The sequence below is a fragment of the Equus quagga genome, chromosome 16 (assembly GCF_021613505.1).
Source record: "Equus quagga isolate Etosha38 chromosome 16, UCLA_HA_Equagga_1.0, whole genome shotgun sequence".
NCBI classification, from domain to species: domain Eukaryota; kingdom Metazoa; phylum Chordata; class Mammalia; order Perissodactyla; family Equidae; genus Equus; species Equus quagga.
Genome location: NC_060282.1, coordinates 45,787,176 through 45,808,724, shown reverse-complemented (window position 1 = coordinate 45,808,724; position 21,549 = coordinate 45,787,176). Strand labels below are relative to the sequence as shown.

The 21,549-nt window shown below is 36.1% G+C and overlaps 1 protein-coding gene across 1 annotated transcript; it reads left to right on the top strand.

The window, feature by feature from the left end:
• The first annotated feature begins 197 nt into the window (after nt 1–197).
• On the top strand, nt 198–15,098 carry OTUD6B (OTU deubiquitinase 6B). The gene is given in 8 exon segments (XM_046642658.1): nt 198–324; nt 327–420; nt 1,068–1,219; nt 3,596–3,676; nt 8,473–8,785; nt 10,726–10,787; nt 13,326–13,432; nt 14,215–15,098. Coding segments are annotated over 8 exon segments (975 nt in total). The 5' UTR covers nt 198–243; the 3' UTR covers nt 14,300–15,098.
• Nucleotides 15,099–21,549: the final 6,451 nt, after the last annotated feature.

Genomic DNA, 21,549 nt, shown 5'->3' with positions numbered 1-21,549 from the left:
TATTGCGGAAGTGTTTCGAGGGCGCTAGCCAATCGCGAGGGTGCAAATCTCAGTCGGCCAAGCCCCATCTCCACGCGCCGTCGCGCTTCTTCCCCGCCGCCCCGCCCCATCAGAGCGGGGGCGGGGGGGAGGGGGGGGTCACAGGAGAGCGCATGCGCAGAGTCCATTCTCCGTTCTCGCTCCAATGACCCGGCTTAGATCCGGTACTGCCTTGAAGGCGGGGCCGGGTCTCAGCCGCGGCCAATGGCGCCCCGGGTGAGGGTTGAGGGTTGGAAGGTTTCTGCTAGCCGGTTCAGGTTTCCTCTAGCGCGTGGCTTCGGACTACCTACCTGGTCGTCATGGAGGCAGTCTTGGTGGAGGAGCTTGATGAGGAGCAGCAGCTGGTGAGAAGGCATCGCAAGGAGAAGAAGGAGTTGCAAGGTGACGGGGGAGTGGGGAACCTAGAAGTCGCCCGGACCCAGGGAATGGCGCTTGCGGGTTGGTTTATGGGGATCTTGAGGAGCTTCTGATCTGGACCCTCCTAGACTTTCCCAAAGTAGCCAGTGGCCTCTTCTCTCCCGCCTCTCCTGCCCTGGTGGTCCCTTAATCCCCTAGACCTTCACAAACTTCCCCTTCTCAGGTCCGCCGCATCCCCGCCACCCTGCACCGCCGCCCGGGTGCTGGTATCCGAGAACACCTCCAAGCCGTGGTCTTGGACTGTTCTGCCCCCCCCCGCCCCCATGTCCCTTTCCTTTCTTGCCCCAGTTACCGACCCTCGGCCGTAATGGTGCGTTTTGAAATACATCACTTCAATTTCGAGGACTTAGAAGGGATACTTGAAATATTTAAAAATTTCAGTTTTTTTCTTTTTCCTCCTACCACACCAAACTCACGGTTATGTTAATGTTTTTTTTTGTCTCATCTTTGAGCTCTTCTCTGTAATTTTCTGACTGTTATGTAATTACACTTCTTGCTTCCATAATTACCTTTTCTATACCCTTCCCCCCTTATCATCCCCTTATTGTTCCTATTTCTTATCTCTTCTTAATCTCTGGGTTTTTGACATAATGATTTTGGTGGCCTTTCAGCCAAAATTCAGGGTATGAAGAATGCTGTTCCCAAAAATGACAAAAAGAGGAGGAAGCAACTCACTGAAGATATTTCGAAGTTGGAAGCAGAAATGGAACAAAAACATAGAGAGGAACTGGAGCAATTGAAGCTGACTTCTAAAGAGAGTAAAGTATGTGAAGTAATATTTCTTTTTGCCTATAGCATTTGAAAGCAATGTTCACTTCTATTAAAATGTTTACTATATAAAATCATAAACTTGGGGGGAAATGAAGTCAGTCAGTCACGCATTACCTTTCATTAATATTTTTGTGACCACGTTTACATGGTAGTGTATTTTTGTAAGGGCCGCAAAGATAAGTATACTTCTTTAACTGTTTACTTGCTCAAAAGATGAGCAGATCGATAAAGCAGACTACAGGAACCTTCACCAAATGAAAGTTAGACGACCAGACTTCTGGTCCCAGAATTGCCGTTAACTAGGATTGTAACCTGGATAAAGTTCCTTAAACTTTCTGAGCATAAATTTCTCCACATAAAATATGATACAAATACTTCTGTTTAAGCACAAGATATTGTAAGAATCAAATGGGAATACAGATGTGAAATCATTTTTAAGTTCTAAAAGTCCTTCATGAACAAGTTGTAATGAATGAAAAGTGACTGATGTTTCTTTGGTAAATTGGAGCATACTGTCATAATTTTAACTAATATTTATTTTGTCATTATAGCTAATATGTATTGTCTGCCAAGCACTTTAACATGTTACATACTTTATCTCATAATTCCCATTGTAACACTATGAGGTATTATTTATGAAGTAGTGTAGACAGTCCCATTTTTCAAGTGGGAAACAGACTCAGAGAGATTAAGAACTTTGTCCTAAATTCATAACAGGTATCAAGGGCCAAAGTCAGAATTCAGAATCAGAACTGTTTTACTCCACAATGTAAATACTGAATTCTCTTATAGCTTTGTGTAATGTGGTAGTTTATTGCATGGGTTTTGGATATCAAGGATCATAGACTCCATAACTTCACTGCATTTTTGACAGAAAGTTCTTATGTCTGTGCAAAATTTTATCCACCATAATTAAGTTTTCTTTTATTTGGTTTATTTTTGGTCTCCTATTGACAGGGAAAACGGCTTGTCTGTACTGATTTACAATGGTCGGTCGTTATATTAAACATGATCTCATTTTCTTTAACTTTATTAGCCAGTCATTAAAATCCTGGCCTTCCACGCCTTTAACATATTTTATTTCCAAGTAACAAGGCATTATGTTCCAGATGTTTGTGTTGTCACAATCATGGTATTCTTAATTGTCCCCCCATCTTTTCTGTTAGTAAGATAGTTTTGTTTGCTCTCTCAGGCCTTTCAATTTTGATGTTTTTTCCCTAGTTTTCCAAGGACAAAAATGTTTGATTCTTAAGTTTTATATTGTCCAACTTAAAATACAAACTCCCATTCTACTTTCAACTATTAAGTCTTTCATTAACTTAAGCTTGTTTTCTTTTTGAACACTACCTAATTTGTTTTTTCTGCTTTATCTCCCCAAACCGCCCCCACCCCCATACATAGTTGTATGCAGGTCCTTCTAGTTGTGACAGTACCTGAATTTTTACGTTATTACTTTCTCTTTTTTTCCCCAAATGCTTCTCTATATCTTGCTTATTGTCAGTATGACAGTTTGTAAATTTTAGCAGATTCCTCTGAAAAATATAAGAATCCCGGTTTCACTAAAGTTGCTTACCATTCTTTGAAGTCTTAATCTGATTTTGTTATTTTGATCATTTGGGCCATAGCCTTGGAGACTGCTGACTCTGTTATTGGAGGCCTCAATAGGTCTTATATATGTGACTTACCGAAAACTAGCTTATAGTTGCAGTAATAAAATACTAGCTACTAATCCTGATAGTTTAATTCTAGCATCATTTTTCTTAGCAAACACATGATAACCATTTGATGATTAAGATTGATTGTACTCTCTTAACAACAATTGTAAGTTAAATTTTCTACCTGTAGTTATCAGTTTGTAGATTGAAAAGGACAGAAAAACCTCAATTTTTTACTAGGGTCAAGAAGCAGAGCTAATCAGGTTCTGGCCAGTCAATATGGAGAAGGGCCTTTGTTGCCACATTTGAGGTTATGAAGGCAGTAATGAACTCAGCCAGCACAGGACCTTATATATCCTGTAAGTACTGTCAACATTCACAGAAGGGAAGGGTGGAGCGCTCAATGATTTGGTACTTTTAGGAAGTATTTGGATTAATGGAGTGGGCATTCCAAGGAGGAAGGAGAGCAGGCAGGGATGAGCATTATCTTTGAAGAGCTATAAGGAAACTTCCTAGCAATCTGACAAATTCTCCCTTAAAAATAGAAGAAGGAGACAAAACCATGTCATCTAATATTGTATATAGTGCTATTATTCAAATTTGAATTGTGGGATTAACACAAATTTGTGATTTCTGCTAATAATTTAATAATCTAATACTTTGAAGAATGAAGTATTTTTAATTAACTTGTTAATGCTTTTTGTTTCCTTCAGATAGATTCTGTTGCTGATAACATTTCAAACTTGGTTCTTGAGAATCAGCCACCTCGGATATCAAAAGCACGAAAGAGAAGGGTATGAAAGTCATGTTAACAAGTATTTAAGTTGGTGCTGTGTGCTCAACGCTATCTTAGGTGTTGTATAGGAAGGAAATAGAAAAAAAAAATGATGGAATTCCTTGTCAAAGGACGTCAACTTACATTTGTTAAACGTTTGCTATATGCCAGATACTATGCTAGGTTTATAGATTATATGAAACCTCATTTAGTCCTGACAATAATCCTGTGAAGTAGGATTTCTTATCCTCATTTCATAGAGAAGAAAATAGGCCTAAGCCAATATAAAATAACATGTCCAGTTTGCGGTTCTTATAGGAGGGTGGGGCTAGGATATATATTTTACAAATATATATTACAAGATGTATTTTACAAATACATTATCCCAGACTTAATAGTTTAGAATCTTCAGAGTGTGGGCCAAGGTGATTCTGATGCACAACTTTGGTTAAAAACTATGTATTAAGTGGTGAAACAAGGATTTGAACGTAAAACTTAAGCAGGTGTACAAAAATTCTCAGAATTATGTGGGTCCCATGTAATGGTTAGTTGCAATGAAAATTTAGAGAAGGAAAAGTTCATTATGCTAAATGTTAAATAATGAGTTTGAATTTTTAGGAAATAATAGTTATTTAGATAGAATATTTGAAGTAGGAGAAGCAGCATGCACAAAAACAAATGTGGAAGTGAAATTTCGCATCATCAGAGAGCTATAAGGAAACTGAATAATTGGAAGTAGTGAGTTCATGATATCAAAATTATGGACACAAGATTAGGTGGGTAAGGCTTTTTCACTTTGAAAAAGAAAAAGATTTAAATCTAATCTTTTCAGTCCCAAATGTTATTTTACTAACACTTGATGTTTTCTAGGATTTAAATGTTTATTTTTAAGCTAGTTTTGTCTCTTATAATTTAGTAGTACATAATTTAATAGAGCATGGAGTTTGGTGTCAGACAGATGGGGGTTTTAATCCCACTTAACTGTTGAGGCTTTGGGTAAGATCCTAACATTTTTAAGCCTCAGTTTCATATGTATAAAATTGGGGGAAATAATGCCTACTTCATAGATTTGTTGTGAATATTAAATAATATACTATTTCCAAAGCCCTAACACAAGGCCTGGGGAGCTCCTGGGTCAACAAATGATAGTATTGTTTACTGTGTTAAGTACTGCATAGTATGCATCTTAAAAAATTTAACCTAAGACCATTTTTTTGTTTATTTGAAAATTGATTGTTGCAAATTGTCAAACATTTCTCATATTTATGTAAAATTTTACTTGAGTAAATATTTTAATTGTGAATTTCATAGAATTGTGAAGTTTAGATTTCATGGTATCTTGGAGGTTCAACTCCGTACTTAAAATATGTATTCTTTTTGTGATAGTCTTATAATTATCATCTAGCTCCCATAGATCAAAAGTGAAGGGCAGAATTTTTGCTTGGCCGTAGCATCACAAAATATTTGTTGGAATTGCCTCTTCTTAGAATTGATACATCTTAGAGTAGCCTGTTTAATTCTGGAAAACGTAGGAACACAACTCCTTCCTGTCTTTATCAAAACTTATTCATCCTCACCTGGCTGGACCATTAGGCCACAAAACAAAACAAAATAAACTTTTTGTTACCTTCCTCAAACATTTTCTTACTTTTCTCCTAAAATACTACATAGCTGAAATGCATACGTTTTTTAGCTCTACCCTAAAAAAATTTACTATCTTTTATAGTCAGCTGCTTTAACACTTGGCAGAGAAAACGCTCTAGAAGTAATGCCCAGAGTTTCTTATTGCTTTGTTATATTAATAGGATTCTGGAACAGAAAACACTAAAAGTTTATATTTAAGAAAATGGAACCTGAAAACAGGGTTGATAATTGGATATTAGACTTATTCAAACCTGTTTTTTTTTTTTTAAATTTTTTGCCAAGGGCACCAAGGAATGAAAAGCCAGTTAACTAATGGTGTTTATCTTTGGGAGAGAGACAATTCTCTGGTAGAAAAACATGACAAAACTTTATGAAGATTTATTATTGGAATGTTGTGGGACAAATCTCTTATTTTAATCTAGAAAAACCTCGGGAGAATTTTATGTAATTCAGAGAACTTCAGTGGAAGCTCTTTGGTATGGCAGAAAGAGCCCAAAGTAGAACTTAGAAGAACTGGGTTCCAAAAATAAGAAATTTGAGAGCCAGAATGAGATCTTGTTCAGTTTCTTTATTTTACAAATGAGAAAGCTGAGGCCTGGGCTGTTGCAGTGGCGTACTGAGAGAGTTTGCTACAAATCAGGACTAGTACCCAGCTCTTAAGATTTCTCTTCAGAGTTGTTTTGCTATGTTACTCTGTCAACATGACTTTAGTTTTACTGAGAATGTGAGTTATGTGCTAGTTCCATCTTACGTTTTCATTAGACTTTTTTGATGCCATTCTATCTCCAGCACTAGCATTGTAGAAAGCAACGTGCCTTGTGCTAATGGGAAACTATACATGGCTGGAACAAGATTCCAGTGAATTTCCCACCTAGTGCCCTAGAGAGGAAACACAGTTGCTTTGTAATATTGAAGCAGAGCATGAGGAAAAAAAATGAAATGATTGGGTTAGTATTTTTGTGGCTTAAACGGTTCTGTAGATAGTATAAAGTTCCACTCTTCCAGTAACTAGTACATGACATCATTAACTCCAGCTCCCATCTGCTCCAACTTTTATTCTGATTCAGGTGCCTGGATAGAAGGAGCTCTCTGTTGTCCTTGGTCCCCGCTCTGCTTCTAACCAGCTGTATGGCCTTTGGAAATCTTTCTGCGTGCTGTTTCCTCAGAAGAGGAAAGTGAGGGGTTTTGGATTAGGTGATATCCAAGGTGCTTATCCTTCTTCTCCCCTCTGAAAACGTTTTGCAGTCTTTTATAAAGTAATAGTGCCATCTTGTGTTTTAAGATTTTATGGCGCCTGTGATCCACAGTTATAGGTATGCAGTGAAATAAATTTGTTCGGGTTACTTCTGGCATGGTTGGAGTTGGGAGGAAAAAACTTAAATAGGTTTATATTTTATTAGGGAGATAATACTGTTTTTGATTCAGGTAATTTAGAAATCTCTTTAGGTTCATCTAGCATGGCACATAACAGGCATGTAGCACAAGTATGTGGCATTAAGTTAAATTGAAATTTGCTTTTCTGTTCGCTTCTTCTCCCCCAACGAGGGCTTAGAGCTAGAATCATGAAAATCTTTACCTCTTTCTACTCTTTTTTCTTGGTTTACCAAATCCTTCCCTGTAATTTGCTACCAACACCAAGATTTGTACAATTTAGTTTATTTTTATTCTTTTAAATTGAAAAGCACTTGCCCCCAGTATGCAAGTAAAGCATACTTATGGTAGCGAATTAGAAAGATGCAGATAAGCGCGCGCGCACCCACACCCACACACACACACACACACACAAAAATAAAACTGGGCCAGCCCTGATGGCCTAGTGGTTAAAGTTTGACATTCTCCACTTGGGCGGCCTGGGTTTTGTTCCCAAGCTTGGAACCATTACACCACTCCTCTGTCAGTAACCGTGCTGTTGCAGTGGCTCACATAGAAGAACTAGAAGGGCTTACAACTAGAATATACAACCATGTATTGGGACTTTGGGGAGAAAAAAAAAAATACAGAGGAAGATTGGCAACAGATGTTAACTCAGGGTGAATCTTTCCTAGCAAAAAAAAAATCTGTTAAAAGAACAAAGGAAAAAAAGCTTATTTTGTAATCCTACCATCCAGAGAAAAGCAGTATAAATATTTTGTGTTTATCCTTCTGATTTTTTTTAACTATGTATGCATGGCCATAATATATATTAACTATATACCTATCTTTTTTCCCCAGCCTCATCTCTTGACCCTGGTATCGTGCTTTCTGGCTTTTGATCCTTGCTAGTCTAGCTGTCAGGAATTTTTTCTCTTCTTCCTCAACCTTCCCACTCTACTTCTTATCCATCCTTCATGTCACAAACCTCTCATTGCCCTACCCCGACCCCATCCTTGCACATACTGCCATGGGAAGATCCCTTATGACATTTAAATAAGGAAAGCAAGTTGCCGAATGTAGTGTATGATGCCATTTTTGTTAAAATATTTTTTCTATATATTTTCTATGAGTACATCTATATTTATTAAAATGCATAGAAAAAAACTCTAGAAGGATGCACACCAGACCTCTAGGGCAGGCACTGCGATTGGCAGTGGTCCTTAGGGGGAACTTTAGTCTACCTGTAATATTTTAATTTTTTATAAAGAAGAATTTTTTTATCTGTTACTTCAGTTAAGTGTGAGTGTGTGTTTGTGTGTCTGTCTACACACACTTTTTTTTTGAGCTAGATAAATAGAGCTCCTGTATCCTTCTAAAGGCTTTAGTATATTAATGCCTCACTGGTGAAGTGATATGTTAAAAAGCTTGGATTAGCTTGGACTTAGATGTGATCATGATGTTGCTTTAAGGCCTAGGACAATTCAGTCTTAAGACAGTACTTTGAAATCAGTAAGTAAAGTTTTTAGAAACTTGGCATATTGTTTTAAATAGAGTTGAAAGAAAAATTTCAGGGCTTTCTTTTGTCCTAGTATGGTGGTAGGTGCTGGGTACCCACAGATGAGAAAGACAGTTTGCCTTTGAGGGGTTCATAGTATAGAAAATTCTGCAAAGTGATGAGATCATCAATATGATAGTACTTGTGGGAGAAGAGAGAAAAATGGCAAAAAGTTTTGAGAATCTGATATTTCTATCCCCTTAATAAATGTAAATTAGTCCTAATTCTTATGAATTAACTTTCCATCATTCTCCTCTTCTTAGGACAAAAAAGCTGCATTGGAGAAGGAACGGGAAGAAAGGATAGCTGAAGCTGAAATTGAAAACTTAACTGGAGCTCGACATGTAGAGAGTGAAAAACTTGCTCAAATATTGGCAGCCAGACAGTTGGAGATTAAACAGATTCCATCGGATGGTCACTGTATGTATAGAGCCATTGAAGATCAGCTGAAAGGACAGGAATGCCCTCTAACTGTGGCTGCCTTACGAAGTCAGACTGCTGGATATATGCAAAGCCATGTGGAAGACTTCCTGCCATTTTTAACAAACCCTAATACAGGAGATATGTATACTCCAGGTAGTTTGTTTTTCTTTACTATGTCTTGTTGCTACTGCTGTCATTGTGGTGGTTGTTAAATCAGGTGTTTCCTGGGACTGAGAATAAGAAAAACTCATATAGTCTTTATGGGGAAGAAAGAAAATCTAAAAATTTAGGCAAAATTATTTTCTATAATTTTAATCAATACTAATACACTTTGCTTTATTCAGATCTTTTAAGTATTTAACCGTTTTGTAGTTAAAATATATTAGTTGTTTTAAATACGATAAAAATAGGAATAGGATTCATTATTATTATTGAAAAAAATGTGTTCATAATTTCATATTTCACAAAGTTAAGCATAGAGGGAGGTAAACTTTGACGAGTCTCTGGAACTCTAGGGCCTGAAGAGCGTAAACAGAGAATGGTTAGGAAAACTAATTCCTCCTTTTATCCTGCACTTTGGGAGATTTAATTTTATTCTCAGTAAACCATAATATTCAGACAAAATTTGACCTTGCAAAACCAAAAGCAAATGAGTTGATAACCTTCATTATTCTTCTCTATAATAACTTCTATAATTAGGATATTTATAGGGAGGTAAAAAAATGCACAATTAAGGGCAGGCCCAGTGGCATAGTGGTTACATTTGCATGCTCCACTTCAGCGGCCCGGGGTTCCTGGGTTCGGATCCTGGGTGCAGACCTGTACACTACTCAAGCCATGCTGTGGTCACGTCCTACATACAAAATAGAGGAAGATTGTCACAGATGTTAGCTCAGTGACAGTCCTCCTCAAACAAAATGAGGAGGATTGGCAACAGACGTTAGCTCAAGGCCAGTCTTCTTCACCAAAAAAATAAATAAAATAAAAAATGCACAACTAGCAAATGAAGGAGAGAGCAGGTGAAAATCTGAAAGAGTTTCTGGAGAGTAAGGTATAAATACAGGCAAGTTAGTCCTTGAGAGTAGATGGCAGGTGTGGCAGTATCCACTGGGAGCGAGTCATATGGCAGGATGGATTGGAGAGGGGAAGCTTAAGGTTGATTTTCATTTAATGGAGTCCCCAACTCTGCTAGTTGTATGGCAGTGGAGAGGAGGTGGCAACTCAGCATGCTGAATCAGAAAAAGACAAAAGCCTTAATTATCTTTATTCATTCAGCCAATATTTACTGATGGCCACTATGTACCAGGAGCTATTCTAGGCACTGTTCTGAGCACTGAGCATGTAGCAGTGAATGAGACAAACACATGGGACTTGAGATACCCATAATTCTTCCCCCTTCCTCTTAAACAGTTTAGGAAGGGCGTTAGTTTCCCATTTTAACTTTCTGTATAAAAGTGTGTATGCTCAAGATAGGCCAGTAAACTCTGCGATTAGGTGTTTTACCTCCTCTCAGGACTGATCCACGAAGCCCTTTCTTTGGTAGAACTGATACTGATGCAAATAAGGTAAATGCTTCCAAAATAAAAAGTGGAGGCACTATTTGATGCTATGGCTGGGAAAGGAGTTTCAACTCCTTTGTGCTTTTACCCTGATTCTCTTCTCACATTTCTTACGGGGTTTAACAGTGCATCTGATTTTATAGAAGCTACATGTTTTAGTCTTTCAGTATATTCTTTCAGGTACAGGTTTAGGCTTTAAAATACATGTCAAGATAGTGAATATGGTGGCAGTTTGCAGGGACATTGCTTGGGTAAAGAGAGGGAAGTAGGTCTGTTACATAGTTAAGGTCTCTGGGCTGCAGGCTGAGGGAGAGAAGCAGAAATAAGTTGCTTTGCTCTTGGAAAGGTGGTGGAAAGTTGGAGTGAGTTAAGTGTGGATCTGGAAAGTGGATTAAATTCTGGAGAGTACATGTAGAGAAGGAGGAAGTTCATGACTTGGGAAGTTTCATCAGGAATTGTGGGAACTGTAAAAGGGATCTTGTAATGTGACTTATGAAAATCATTAAGTGCTGTATTCTGATTTATTCTCTACAGAAGAGTTTGGAAAGTACTGTGATGATATTGTAAACACAACTGCATGGGGAGGTCAACTTGAGGTGAGTTAGTCATTATTCATAGTGATTGTTAAATTATTTCTAAATCCTGTCTGTAGTTTTAGACGTATTTTTCAGATGACCCTAATTTCTTTTTGAAAATTCCTTTTCTTTATATATTTGCTATTTCTCTACTGACGAAGCATCGAAATAGGGAGTTAACATTCTTAGGTCTTTGATTTAAGTATGTACCTTTGGGAAGTGAAGGACTATTTCATTTTAAATAGTCCAGTGTTTGATCTTTGGGTTGGGGAGGCTAGTGTTGCATCTGTGTGTTTCTATTTGTGATGCTTCTACTGGCAATATATTTGATTTTCTAGATTTATGAAAGATTTTACTCAAGTACAGTAAAATTTACCCTAGTGGCTCAGCTGATGAAAATCACGATTGGAAAAGTAACATATCTGTTACATCAGAAATAGAAAACAGTATTTTTATATGAAATTACAAGTCAGATCCTACCACAACACATAATTAAAGTTCTGTCTTGGAATTCCTAGTTGATACTGACTGATTTGAAAGCAGTATTTGATGTATTAAAATTCACATGCAAGAAAGTGGTGTGTTGAGTCACTTCTAGGGATTTAACCAGGAGTTTTTTTAGCTCTGATTATTTATCTTACTGTTGTTTGTTTCATTAAAACAAAATAAACAAAACACCTGAGTGGTCTAAGTGGTGATGAGGCAGCCTGGAGTATTAGAAAGGCGGAGGATACGAGGAAAGTCCTGGATTTGGGTCCTGGCTTTTCCTTCTACTTCTCAGTTTTGTGACCTTGGGGGAGTCAGCCAATCTCTTGAGCTCGAGTTCCTAACTATTGAATGGAGATAATAAAACCCCTGTGTGTGCTTGGTAGGTTATTTGTGGACATTAAATAAGGCAAGGAGAATAGGCATAGAAGTTTGTAAGCTAAAGTGCCGCATGGATGAATCAAGCAGTATTATTATTGTGTAATGATGATTAGTCAGCTTGAAGCGTTTGTGGCTCTGAGTATTTCACTTCAAGAACTATGTTGTTTGAAGATACGTCATGAATGCTTCTTCAAAATCTTTTGCTTAGCAGTTATGTTTGTATGTACCTCTTCTGAGCCACCAGAGGGAACTGTGTCCATTCGTTTTGTATGCCTCTCCTGGGTCTCTGAAACTCAGAAAGTTTTCATGGTATCTTTGTGACTACATTGAGACTAATTAAAGATGCTTGAACTTTCTTATAAGGATCACAAATTAATATGAGCACCAGACCTAAGCAACTGTTTTTAAATTGAGAAAAACCTTTTAAAACATCCTTAGAAGGACATTTACTTATAAATTGTTCATCTGTGAGTTCATTTGAAATGAGTTGCTGTTTTCACAATGGAGTAAATTTAAATTGCTAAAGAGAAATTCTTTATATGATTTCTGAAGACTTAGAAGGGATGTTAAGATTTCCAGAGCTTGCTTCACACCCTCCATTCTGAGCTAGGTTTTAAAATATATTATTTTTTGTATAAGAAAAAGTGCCTCAGAAGAACATTTTACAAGGTGAAAGTATGGGATTAAATTTACCACTGTACAGCATAGAACCTTTTCCATATTCCTGAAGTAATTTCTTACCTTCATTTAAAACTTCCTAAAAGGACTATCTTTTAGACAGAATGTTTTTATAATAGGCCAAATACGTAGATCAGGAGATCAGGGCACTATGATTGAACACTGTTAAATGATTAATTTGTTTATGAACTTGGGCTCTAGAGTCAGACTTCCTCAGTTCAATTGCAGGTCATTTCATTTCCTTATGCTTGACTTTGGGCAGCCTTCTTAACCCTTTTCTGCCTCAGATTCTAGGACTTTAAACTGTGTAACAGTAGTACCTATCCCATAGGTTGTTGTGAAGATTGAATTAATACACGTAAAGTGCTTACAGTGCTTGGTCACAGTAAGTCTAAAAAATGTTACTCTCAATATTCATTAACTCTTATCCATCCTACTTTAAGTTCTAATTTTATATCACATGGTATGAAATTAAGCTTGTGTATTAATCAGATGGAAATTCCGTGAAAGAATAGTACCTAACTCATTCTACTCATGCCTTGAAAATTATAGAGCAGTGGTTCTCAACACTAGTACATTAGAATCATCTGAAACACTTTAAAAAAAGTAAACCTATTCTTCCTTGCTCCCTCTCTCCTTCCCCTGCCCCTCCCAAGTTGTAATTGGTTTGGTCTGATGCCTGAGCAGTGGTATTTTTCAAAGGTCTTTGTTATGGAAATTTTCAAGCTTATTCAAAAGTAGAGAGACTAGTGTAATGAACCCAATCTACCAATCCCCTCGCTTCATTAACTGTGGCATTAAAACTTCTGCATTCGTTTAATAAATATTATATATATTTGTTTTTACAACAAATATGTATTAAGTGCCCACTATGTGCCAGGCTCTTGGTGTACCGTGAGGAACAGAATAGATCCCTGCTCTGACTGGTTGCCCTATTTATGCATACCTCAGTAGTTTGATTTGACTAAGATTTACCTTTTTATTTTCTTTTCTAATGCATTTTCTTTCCTATAGCTGAGAGCGCTGTCTCACATTTTGCAAACACCAATAGAGATAATTCAGGCAGATTCACCTCCTATTGTAGTTGGCGAAGAATACCCAAAAAACCCATTAATACTTGTGTAAGTACCTGGAATTTCTACTGTTATATTTTTCATAATTAAGACAAAAAGGATTATTAAAAGATTTTAGGTTGTGTATGTTGATAAAAAATCTATCTTCAGCTGCATTAATTATGCTTATTTTATGTTAAAGACAATTATAGAATTGGAAAGCATTGTCAAAATATGTGATTTAGATAATTGTTTAAATCTCTAGGGATTTATTCTTGTGTATGAATTAAGAAAAAAGTCATTTCTAAGAGTTACAAAGTTTTAAGATTAGTTTTCATATTGTCCTGGTTTGACCTTAATAATACTAAAAGTGTCAACAAGTATAAAAGCTAAAATATATTCATGTTGCCTGATTGTTTATTCCTTAGAGATTTTCTCTTCATATTGTGAAAGTATTTTACATGATAGAGAATGTTCCTCTGAAACACAGCATGGGCAGTTTGTTATTGGCTTTAGTGTTTAACTAAACCTACTAAAGTGGTCATTAATGGCTTGGATTTAGGTAAAAATTTAAGCTTATCAAGCACCTAGCATCTCAGTCTTTCCTTTTTCCCTCCAATGGTTGTGTTTTACCTGACCTAAACTCAGCAGAGTTATTGAACCAGATCTTACTGACTGCTGATGCTTTTCAAATGGTGTTGAACTTTTAAGTAATATGCCAGTAAAGTCTAGTGAGTGATATCCCTGTGGAGTGATTCATTCAGAGTGCATGGTTTTATATACATAATAAACATTTATATACAGTGAATTACTTTCATCTAAACTACTCATTTCTCCTTTTTTCATTCCAGATATATGAGACATGCATATGGCTTAGGAGAACACTACAATTCTGTTACACAGTTGGTGAACACAGCTACTGAAAATTGCAGCTAGTTTACAAAATGTTGCACAATTATGTTTTAGTGCAGTGTGCTGATCTGAGTATTCATACCAAGTGCTGAATTGTTTTAAACATTACTGAAAAACACAACTACCTTAAATTAGTGTTATGGCAAAGCTACTTACAGGTTTTTGAAAAATGTGTCAGAGAGAAACTTTAACCAGCGTCCCCTTAGTAGTAGTTTAAAAACTCGTAAGCCCATTGTGTCGAACAACATCGTTTATAGAACAAGGTGGTACCCTGTTTGCTGATATTCTTATTAGTATAGGATCCTGTACATTCTGTTTTCCATTGAAGTAAGTTTTAAATGGTTTTTTCCTCCCATTACTAAAAGCTTTCAGTAACCATTTCAGTGTACTTTTTCTTGAAGAAATGAAATGACTCAGTCTCTTTGTCATTACAGTAATGTGGTGATGGTGATAGCAGATTTAATTAATGCTTATAAATGAACTTGATTACAGTAACCTTGGTATTGATGGGATTAATCCCATGAAGCTTATTATATAACCCTATCAAAGTACAGCTGAGAAGCTTGCTTTAATAATTAAGAATTTTTAAATACTTATTCAGATGGGAATCTGTTGCTAAGTTTTAAGAAATGAGACAAATTCAAAGGTAAATTGGTGTTCCCTGTCAGATTTAAACCTCTAAAGAATTAAAGATTAACCTTTTAGTTGTGTATAACTTAAAACGACCCAACATTACTGTCTTTCTAATTCGTTTGTTATTTCTTGCTGTTTCTTAAAATTCACAGTGGAATTAAGACCATCATTTCTGGGTTATCTTCATAACTACAAGTTTTTCTGTTCTTTGTTGTGTTTTCTCTATCACCCCTCAGCTGCTTTGCTTTCCTTGCAGCCTTTTCCACTAAGAAACAGTTTGTGGCGTCTCTTATTCTTTAACTTGTACAAATTGAAGGTGTAGTGATGTAAAAGGGCCCAAGGCCAAATTTACTTCCATTTCTTCCTCTTTTCCAATTTGTCTTACAAGATCTTTCTTTTTGCTTCATTCTCTAGGGTTAGGAGAAAGCCTTTGTTACTTGTTATTTTCTCAGCCTTATTAATGTCACGTTTCCTTTAACTCAGATATTTGGGAATTTTAATGTTGCATGTATTGATAAAGTTGAAAACCACTGTTTGGGAGCCAAGACTGTATAGTAAAATCAGTACAGAATACTTTTGGTGTGAATGATTTATCTAGCTCAAATTTTAGGTTACTCCTAACAATATTCTAGGAATGACAATTAGGAGTAACAGTATTCTAAGAAGATAGTATCCATGTATACAAATGTGTCTGATAATTTGTTCTGTAAGGAAGTATTATGAAAATGAGACCTTTTTGGTTTGATCCGTTCCCAAATTAGAAATAACTAGTAAGATTTAGCATCAAATTTATAATATTTTAGTTTTTGCTCCATGAATGCAGCTAAATTTTGTAAGTAAATGTTGGGTTTATAATATTAAAAATGGAGTGTCAGTTTTACATGCCCAGCAAGTGACAGTGTGGGAAAGTGGTAGGGACTGTAGTCAACTAGAGCAAGTAAGTACTGCATGAAGGTATTCCAGTTCAGAAGATTGAAAACCATTCTGCCTGCCAAACAAAATATATTCTGAAGGTTCCCTGTTTTGTAATCCTTGATCTGAATATTTTCAGGGTCTGAAATTTATAAAAGAATGAAGTTATAAAATACTAAACAGCTTGGCTTTATTTTGAAGTAATATTACTTTAAAATTAAAGGATAAGCATTTAGAAGTAATAAAACAGTATCATGAAAACTAGTTATTATAAATTCAATCCATATTTAAAATATTCTAAAATAACTTATTGGTATTTTATTCTACCAGACGAGTGGAATTTTCTTGATTATAGTTTTATTTTTTATTTTTAAATGGCCAATATGGTTATGAGTAAAATTTGTATGGTCAATTTCTGTTCTTTCATAAAACTTGAGATTAAAATAATTTTAACTGTAACCTAATATTGAAGTCTTTAAAAAAAGGCAGATGTTAATTTAAAATCAGCATATGCTAATTTAGTTTGCTGTATGATGATAGTCTAATGGAAGTTTCAAAAGCTTTCTTTTGTCCTAACTCAGAAAAGAATATGCCAGAGTTCTGGAATATGTCTTTAGCCAAGAATTTTATCCACTTAAGTATGTTTACAATTTGTGTAAAGTGAAAAAACAGTGTGTAATTATAGTGAGCAATGTAATTTTGCTCCTATTATATGTTATTTTCCAAAATGAATAAAAGACGAATGAATTAAATCAACATTTGTTTGTTCAAATTGTTATTCTCTAACAATTTTAGAATATAGGCATAGAGAAAACTCATTTTGTTTAGAATTTTATCTAGCCATTATTTTTTCCTCACATACAATTGAGAATAATACAATCACAGATTCTTGCATTTGGGAGATGTGGAATAAATACATGAGCATAGCGTAACGCCCCAAACAGAATAGAGGCAGACAATAACGTAATAGCTCTTTAAGCGATGGCTCTTAGAAAACAAGTTGAAGCTTAGAACCTTTTAGAATAATGAAGGTTTATTTGGGGCAAATGAATTAGAGAAATGTTCTAACACTTGTGGGTGTTAAAGAAGAAATGAAAAATGAATAAGCATTTGTGTGCAAGTATGGGAAGAAGTAAGAAGGAAATTTGTGTAAATTGAATCCTGGCACACGCATGTTAATATATTGTCTTCTTGGTACAGATTGTCACGAACTAGCTGAAGTTCTTAGTTTTTCTGAGAATGTAATTGGTAATTTCATACTGTTTTTACTTTTACTGAAGAAATGAGAGTGGTTTTATTTTTCTCCCTGTCCCGCATGTTTTCACATACATTGATTCCTTAAGTCTTGTTTAAAATAATCTTTTGGGGCCAGCCTGGTGGTGCGCTGGTTAAGTTCACACACTCCGCTTTGGTAGCCCAAGGTTTGTGGATTTGGATCCTGGACACAGACCTACACACCACTCATCAAGCTGGGCTGTGGTGGCATCCCACATACAAAATAGAGGAAGGTTGGCACAGATGTTAGCTCAGTGACAATCTTCCTCAAGCAAAAAGAGGAAGATTGGCAAGCGATGTTAGCTCAGGGCCAATCCTCACCAAAAACAAAAAAGGCACATATTTTCAACTGTCTGTGCTAATTAGGGACCTGTGGCATATAAATATAAGGCAACTGTGTCACCAAAAAAAAAAAGGTATTAAAATAATCTCTATCTTGTGGAGAAAAAACAGAACTCATGGGGTCTCTTCTTTTTTTAAAGTAAGTTTTAGGAAGCTTCAGTTCTGGTTCTTTACCCCACCATTGTTTCCTCTGAAGGCTTTTGAAGCGTCATTCCGAGTTGAATGCCTCACCCAGCCTGCTTCACCTTGGTTACTATATGCTGGCCTTAGACTAAATAGCACTGACCTAGGCAAGCTTCCCAGATTCCTCCCACTTGGGCTGGGTTAGACACCATAGTTGATGCATGTTTCTTTCTAGTAACTACACACTTGTAAGCAGTTATTTGTATTTAGTTGTTTGTCATTGTTGTTATTATTTTTCCCAAGTCTAAGTGCTTGGAAGAAACAAAAAACTTGTTGAAACAAAACTTGGAAGAAACAAAAATTTGTTGACAATTATTATAATATCTAGCATATTGCCTGGCCTGTATATTAAATGCTTAATAAATGTTTGTTGACAGTGTTAAGATCTCAAATTGAGAGGATAGAACATGACTGAGGAGTTGTCCTTAGGCTAATGGACCATTAGGATTGAAGAGAGATCTTGACTTAGAATTGTGTTTGCTCACAAAAAGGTTGCTAATATACCTTGCCCTTGAATGAATTCTTTTTTTTGTTTTTAAAGATTGGCCCTGAGCTAACATCTGTTGCCAGTCTTCCTCTTTTTTTTTCCTTCTCCCCAAAGGGCCCCAGTACATAGTTGTATATTCTAGTTGGACGTTCTTCTAGTTGAGCTATGTGCGATGCCACTTCAGCATGACTTGATGAGCGGTGCTAGGTCTGTGCCCAGGATCCAAACCAGCGAACCCTGGGCTGCCGAAGTGGAGCTTGCAAACTTAACCACTCAGCCACAGGGCCAGCCCCTTTGAATGAATTCTTAACTTTTGGTCGATTGAAGGCAAGGATGGAACCCAAGAGAACTTCCTATTTTCTTCTGATAGTGTATTATAGTTAATTTATCTTCACTGTCAATTGGGACAATCTGATTTTAATGAATCTGCAAAATGTCAGGGTCCTCTAAAATAAGTGTACAGACCAAAAAAAAATTAAAAACTTTGTTAATATAGTGACAAAGAACAACTTTGTCTTATTTTGATATAATCAGGATGACTAGTATGCCTTACTGATGCAAATTACTGCCTTTCTACAAGGCTACTGAATTTATCAGTTCTCTGAACAGGGATGGCTTACAATCTTTCTCCTGATTTTTCTTATCTATGTTACCGTTGTCTTGATAAATGGAAAGTTCTATTTATTGTATATAATCTTAACCAATACAATATCAACATGGGCATTAATAAGAACCACAATATATGAGTTTGATGAGTGAAAGTAATGACCTTATTTTAAAAAGTAAATTGCTGTCCTGGGTTTTTTGTTTTATTGAGGTAACATAACACTGTATAGATTTCAAGTGTACATCACTATATTTTGATTTCTGTGTAGATTACATCATGTTCACCACCCAAAGACTAATTACGATCCATCATCATGCGCATGTGCCTAATCACCCCTTTTACCCTTTCCCTGCCCCTTCCCCTTTAATAACCAGCAATCCAATATCTAGGTATGTGTTTGTCATTGTTTTTATCTCCTACTTATGAGTGAGATCGTATGATATTTGACTTGCTCCCTCTGACTTATTTCGCTTAGCATAATACCCTCAAGGTTGTTCCAAGTGGCAAGATTTCATCATTTTTTATGGCTGTGTAGTATTCCGTTGTGTTATATGCCACATCTTCTTTATCCGTTCGTCCCTTGATGGGCACCTAGGTTGCTTCCAAGTCTTGGCTATTGTGAATAATGTGGCAATGAACATAGGGGTGTGTGTATCTTTATGCATTCGTGTTTTCATGTTCTTTGGATGAATATCCAGCAGTGGAATAGCTGGATCATATGGTAGATCTATTCTTAATTTTTTGAGGAAACTCCATACTGTTTGCCATAGTGGCTGCACCAGTTTGCACTCCCACCAGCAGTGTACGAGGGTTCCCTTCTCTCCACATCCTCTCCAACACTTTGTTGTTTCCTGTCTTGTTAATTATAGCCGTTCTGATGGGAGTGAGGTGTTATCTCATTGTTCTTTTGATTTGCATTTCTCTGATGGTTAATGATGTTGAACATCATTTCAAGGGCCTATTTGCCATCTGTATATCTTCTTTGAAGAAATGTCTGTTCAGATCTTTTCCCATTTTTTAATTGAGTTGTTTGGTTTTTTGTTGTTGTATGAGTTCTTTATATATTTTGGAGATAACCCTTTCTTGGATATATGACTTGCAAATATTTTCTCCCCATTGTTAGGTGGTCTTTTCATTTTGTTGATGATTTCCTTTGCTGTGCAGAAGGTTTTTAGTTTGATGTAGTCCCTATTTGTTTATTTTTTTCTATTGTTTATCTTGCCTGGTCAGACATGGTATTTGAAAATAACGCTGCTAAGACCAATATTGAAGAGCATACTGCCTATGTTTTCTTCTAGAAGTTTCATGGTTTCATGTCTTATATTCAAGTCTTTAATCCATTTTGAGTTAATTTTTGTGTATGGTGTAAGATAATGGTCTACTTTCATTCTTTTGCATGTGGCTGTTCAGTTTTTCCAACACCATTTATTGAAGACACTTTCCTTTCTCCATTGTATGTTCTTGGCTCCTTTGTCAAAAATTAGCCGTCCATAGATGTATGGGTTTATTTCTGGTCTCGATTCTGTTCCATTGATCTGTGTGTCTGTTTTTGTGCCAGTACCATGCTATTTTGGTTATTATAGCTTTGTAGTATATTCTGAAATCTGGGAGTGTGATACCTCCAGCTTTGTTCTTTTTTCTCAATATTTCTTTGGCTGTTCAGGGTCTTTTGTTGCTACATATAAAATTTAGGATTCTTTGTTCTATTTCTATGCAAAATGTTGTTGGAACTGTGACAGGGATTGTATTGAATCTGTAGATTGCGTTAGGAAGTATGGACATTTTAACTGTCAATTCTTCCAATATAAGAGCACAGAATCTTTTTCCATTTCTTGGTGTTTTCTTCACTTTCCACAATGTTTTATAGTTTTGAGTGTACTGTTCTTTCATCTTTTTGGTAAAATTTATTCCTAGGTATTTTATTCTTTTTGTTGCAATTGTTAATAGGATTGTATTCGTAATTTCTCTTTCTGCTACTTTGTTTAGTGTGTAGAAATGCAACTGATTTTTGTATGTTGATTTTGTATCCTGTAACTTGACTGTATCCATTTCTTATTTCTAAAAGTTTTTTAGTGGATTCTTTAGGGTTTTCTATATATAAAATCATGTTATCTGCAAATACTGAGTTTTACTTCTTCCTTTCCAGTTTGGATCCCTTTTATTTCTCTTTCTTGCCTGATTGGTCTGACTAGGACATCCAATACTATGTTAAATAAGAGTGGCAAAAGTGGGCATCCTTGTCTGGTTCTTGTTCTTAAGAGGGATAGCTTTCAGGTTTTCTCCATTGACTATGATATTAGCGATGGGCTTGTCATATGTGGCCTTTATTATGTTGAGGTACTTTCCTTGTATACCCATTTTATTTGGAGTTTTTATCATGAATAGATGCAGTATCTTGTCAAATGCTTTCTCTGTATCTATTGAGATGATCATGTGATTTTTTTCTTTTTCTGAAGAAGATTTGCCCTGAGCTAACATCTGTGCCAGTCTTCCTCTATTTTGTATATGGGTCGCTGCCACAGCATGGCTGCCAACAAGTGGTGCCCAGGAACTGAACCCGGCCCACTGAAAGGGAGTGTGCTGAACTTAACCACTAGACCATGGGGCCATCCCTGCCGTCATGTGATTTTTATTCTTCATTTTGTTAATGTGGTATATCATGTTGACTGGTTTTTGGATGTTGAACCATTCCTGCATCCCTGGAGTAAATACCTCTTGATCATGGTGTATAAACATATTAATGTATTGTTGTATTTGATTTACTAGCATTTTGTTGAGGATTTTTGCTTCAATGTTCATCAGTGATATTGACTTGTAATTTTCTTTATTTGTGTT